The 5,000-nt window shown below is 49.9% G+C and overlaps 1 protein-coding gene across 1 annotated transcript in view; it reads left to right on the top strand.

Annotated features, from left to right (window-relative positions):
- Nucleotides 1-5,000, top strand: part of tmem132a (transmembrane protein 132A) — a 15,413-nt gene that overhangs the window by 8,888 nt on the left and 1,525 nt on the right. Inside the window, exons 11-14 of the mRNA XM_068592042.1 lie at nt 2,653-2,855; nt 3,545-3,764; nt 3,862-4,053; nt 4,739-5,000. The exon at nt 4,739-5,000 is cut by the window's right edge and continues 1,525 nt beyond it. Of these exons, the coding sequence (XP_068448143.1) occupies nt 2,653-2,855; nt 3,545-3,764; nt 3,862-4,053; nt 4,739-5,000 (877 nt within the window). The remainder of the gene's footprint in view (nt 1-2,652; nt 2,856-3,544; nt 3,765-3,861; nt 4,054-4,738) is intronic.

Below are 5,000 nucleotides of genomic sequence, written 5' to 3'. Positions count from 1 at the left end.
TTGATGTCACTGGCTCCAATGCTGCTCCCCCAGCAGACAATGGCGAAGTGCAAGACGCTGGCCACAACCGACTGATAAAACAACTCCAGCATCTTGCTGCACACGTTGAAGGATCAAAGCTTCCTCAGGAAGCTTGTAGACAGCGTCGATGTTGGCCTTCCAGTTCAGTCGGCTGTCGATGGAGACACCCAGGTACTTGTACTCCTCCACCATGTCCACGTCCTTTCCCAGGACGCTCAGAGGTCTCGGAGCTGTTGTCTTCCTCCTGAAGTCGACCACCATCTGTCTGGTCTTGCTCACGTTCAGAAGCAGGTGATTCTCGCCGGCCCACTCCACAAAGTCACTCACCACTGCCCTGTACTCCTCCTCCCGTCCATCCTTAATACACCCGACCACTGCAGAGTCATCAGAGTACTTCTGCAGATGGCATGACCCCGTGTTGTACTGGAAGTCATTTGTGTACAGGGTGAACAGGAAGGGAGACGGAACAGTACCTTGTGGGGCTCCAACATCACTGACCACCGTTTCAGACAACACACGGCCCATTCTCACAAACTGTGGTCTGCCTGTGAGGTAGTCAGTGATCCAGGAGATGGTGGAAGAGTCTACCCCCACCCCCCGCAGCTTCTCACTCAGTAGCAATGGTTGAATGGTGTTAAATGCACTGGAGAAGTCAAAGAAAGTGACTCTCACAGAGACACCGGTTCCATCCAGGTGCGACTGAGCTCGTTGCAGCAGGTAGATGATGGCGTCATCCACTCCCAAATGAGGCTGGTAAGCAAATTGCAGAGGGTCCAGCGACGATTTCATCTGCGGCCTGAGGTGGGCCAAGACCAGCCTCTCCAGCACCTTCATCACGTGGGAAGTGAGGGCAACTGGTCGGTAGTCTTTGAGGCCAGATGGCATCGACTTCTTTGGGACAGGGACCTGGCACGATGTCTTCCACAGCACCGGGACTTCCTCCTGCCTCAAGCTCAGGTTGAAGAGCTGCTGCAGGACACCAGACAGCTGGGTGGCGCAGGTCTTTAGGACCCTGGGGTTGATGCCATCAGGACCCTCCGCCTTGCGCTGTTGGAGTTTCCTCAGCTGTCTTCTCACCTGGTCAGTCGGCACAGAGAGAGGGGGGAGTGAAGGGGGGGGAAGGGTGGAAGAGCCCATTGATGTTGAAGGCTCAGTGATTGTGTAGCTCAGCAGGGGGGGCAGAGAGGGAGGTGTTAGGGGGGGTGTTGAATGGGGGAGACGGAGACGGAGGGGGGCTGTGAACTGAACCTATTGAAGAAACAGTTCAGCTCGTTGGCCCTCTCCAGGGAGCCTCCTGGCTGTCTCCCTCCAACTTTGAAGCCGGTGATTTGCTTCATCCCAGTCCACACCTCCCTAGTGCTGTTATTCTGGAGTTTGGCCTCCAGCTTCCTCCTGTAGGAGTCCTTGCCCTCCCTGAGCTTCACCCTCAGGTTGCGCTGTACTCTGAAATAAGCTTTCTTCTTGTTAAGAAGAGCCTTCAGGTCCTTGGTGATCCAGGGCTTGTTGTTGGGAAAGCAGCGCACAGTTCGGGATGGGATGATGGTGTGTTCACAGAATTTGATGTATTCTGTGACACAGTCTGTCATGCTGTTGATGTCCTCCCCATGTGGTCCACACAGCACAGCCCAGTCCGTTGACTCGAAGCAGTCCTGGAGGGTGTCATCCGCCTCCGGAGACCACCTCCACACAGTCCCGGTGGTCACAGGCAGCCTCTTCACCAGAGGAACATACTTAGGAGTCAGCAGGACCAGGTCATGATCAGACCTGCCAAGGGGGGGAAGGGCAGTGGCGCTGTATGCATCCTTAGTATTTGCATACAGCAAGTCCAGCGTTTTATTAGTCCTTGTGGGGCAGTCTACATATTGTTGAAAAGTTGGCAGAACTTTGCCCAGGGTGGTGTGATTAAAGTCACCAGTAATAGTCAAGAAGGCACCAGGCTGATGATTCAGCAGTCCAGATACAGTGGAGTGGGTGGTGTTCACTGCTTCTTCAGCGTCAGCTGATGGCGGCACATAGACGGCAACAATAATGGCAGAGGTGAACTCCCTCGGCAGATAGTATGGCCGCATCCCCAAGGCCAACAGTTCAATGTTCGGGCTGCAGAAACGCTCCTTCACACACACATGGTCGTGACTGCACCACCTCTCATTCACGTACACTGCAATCCCGCCCCCTCTCTTCTTACCGCTCCGTGCAGCGTCTCTGTCCGCTCGAACCGTCCTGAAGCCGGGCACAGACGCGCTGTGGTCCGAAAAATCCGCGTGCAGCCATGTCTCCGTAAAACACAAGAGGCTGCACTCACGGACGATCCTCTCAGTCATCACCAGCGCGCCGAGCTCATCGGTCTTATTGGCCAAGGACCTCACATTCCCCGTTATTATTGCCGGTACCGGGGGTTTGTATTTCCTGGTTTGAGCTACTGCGACAGGCAGCCGTTGGCACGGCGCCATCTTGCAAAGATGCATCTTGCATCTTACTCTGTTTCCTGCCATGATTTTTTGTGTCTTCCTATTTGTTAGCAGAATTCTGCACAAAAGATTTAGTTGGAAGTTTGTCCCAGCGTTTTTTTAGCTAGACTGTACTAATGTCCTTTAATTGCCAGTTTAATGGGAGTCTTCTTCATAACCACAGGTGTCCAGCGATTGCTCCACCCTCTTTGTGGACGGCAGCGAGTCAGGGTTGGGCAACACCTGTGCAGTGGTGGAGTTCCTACTAGGTGCACTTCGTGGCTCTGTGTGTGTGGAGGTGTGGGCTCCTTCAGTGCCCCTGCGAGTGTCCTTGGCAGACCCTGTTCTCAACGCCATCAATGGCTGGAACCACTTCACAAAGAGCGGGTAGGAGACAGAACCTGTGTGTCTTCACTGTGCTTTATTGAGCCTCTCCGTGGTTTATGCAACAGAGCGATCGCCAGTTTTGGCAACTTTTCTCCAAACAGTTTAAAAGAAGGGCCATCACAAATAGATTATATGTTTTTGATACATAAATCCCATGCTTCAGCTGCAAGAGTCTGAGAAAACAGTGAGTGTAGAATTTGTGCTGAACTTGATAAAATTTCTCATTTCTGTTGAACTTGATAAAAGGTTTTTTTTAGAGGCCACATGGTGAGATGTTTCAGTGGCTCACTATGTACTTTCTTATTTCTAATTTGGACCCCCCACTCCTGCTGTCTCTGCTAGCCCCAAACAAAAACATATTCAATTCAATTTAGCAAATTAGGGCTTTACAATCTGTACACTTACGACCGTCCCCTGCTCTCACATCGGCACAGGGAACACTTCCCCAAAATAACCTTTAACAGGGAGAAAAAAGGAAGAAAACTGGTCGGAAAACTGCTCCATGGCGCTGTCAGAGGCCAGAAACTACATAGGAAACCTTAGTCTGAGATCCAAGTGTATGATGTTTGACTTGTAGTGTATTTTCTGATGGCTTGGTGACACAAGCATGATCATATGTATCTGTGTATTACCTCTCAGACACTCTCAGATAAGGGCATTAAAGTTCCTCATGTGTTTTGTCTCATCAGGTGTGTACCAGTGTATCAACGCTCCTCCGTTCAGGTTCTGACCCAGTTCACGGCTCAGGATTCTCATAGCAGAACCACACACCTTCTGGGTTCATCTGATTGGTTCATGGACGTTACAGAGCTTGTCCGTAACTGGCTGAGAGTAGAGGACCCTGGGGTGGCTTCCCTCGGCGCCCACAACAACCTGATTGGTTTACAACCAGGAAAGACATCACTCCATGTACGTGATAGTTGTACATCAATTCCGTTGAACATCTTCACTTCCTGAGCGTCGTCATCATCATCATACGCTGTCTCTCTCTCTCTCTCTCTCTCAGGTGGTCTCTGAGCAGTGGGATGGCGTGCTGGGCAGATGTGACGTCACTGTGACCTCTGACCCCGTTACTCCTTGGGACCTCTCTGTGCAAGTGGTCAGCGGCCTTGGCATGTCCGTCACGGCTAACCCAAGCAACCCTTCCATTGTAACAACCACAGTAACTGCCTACAACATCCTATACAACCATCACCAGGTGAATAAGTCGATGTATCCCAAGATCCTGTGCCTACGCTGTATACATTATGTCGCGAACGTTTACTTAGTCCTGATGGGCATTTGGCAGCTTGGTAGCCCCTGACATCAGTGCGCGAATGGGTGAATGACATGTGGTGTATTAAGTGGTCAGAAGACTACAAATGCGCTATACAATCCATTCACCAGACATTTCCACGTTCTATGTAGATTAGCTTAGTGATGGCTTTGAACTCATGTCAATAATACATGAATAACACATGAAATATGTGGAATACTAATAATATGAAACATCTGTGCAGGAAGTGTTGTTTGATTGACGGTAGCTTAGCGCTCAACAAAAAAGGGTAAATTAGAATGGGGGACAGTCTTGCATGTTGAGTGATGAATATGACATGACGTGGTTATTTTATTTCGTTTGTTTTTATAAAGAGAAGTTTATCAACAACTACATTTTGAACTGTAACAGATCAGAAACTTATACAAAAATATGACTAAAAATGCTTAGAAAAAATGGGGAAATTATTAATGAAGGCCTATTCCTCTGAATTAAGGCACTATTTCATAATTTGCATGAAGTTAATGAGTTACAAAACCAAGCTAACTGTTATTTATTTCAAGTAACAACGTGAAACAAGACAAGTCAACCTCATTTTATTTCCCTTCATATCCTGTTGTGTCTCCAGGAGGCGTCCATCAGTGTGTGGCTCCAGTTCAGTGACGACACCGCCTCCCTCCTCTCCTCCTTTAGCGACCTTCCCTTTTTCCTACGTCTCTCCTCATTGGCTGAGACTGTGGTTGTTGTGATGCCCGGTTCCAGCCCACGCATCTTTGCCCAGGGGGATGGAGGCGGGCCTCTACTGCCTGCAGAACTTCTGGTTTCAAGCTGCACTGACCAGCCAATCACCTCCAACTCTATCAGTGAAGGCAACAGGGACTGGACCGACA

The sequence above is a fragment of the Clinocottus analis genome, unplaced genomic scaffold (genome assembly GCF_023055335.1).
Source record: "Clinocottus analis isolate CAN_PGR_092001 unplaced genomic scaffold, fCliAna1.0.p SCAF_26, whole genome shotgun sequence".
Classification (NCBI taxonomy): Eukaryota; Metazoa; Chordata; class Actinopteri; order Perciformes; family Cottidae; genus Clinocottus; species Clinocottus analis.
Note: the sequence above shows the minus strand (reverse complement) of the source record. Positions and strands in the feature narration are given on the sequence as shown.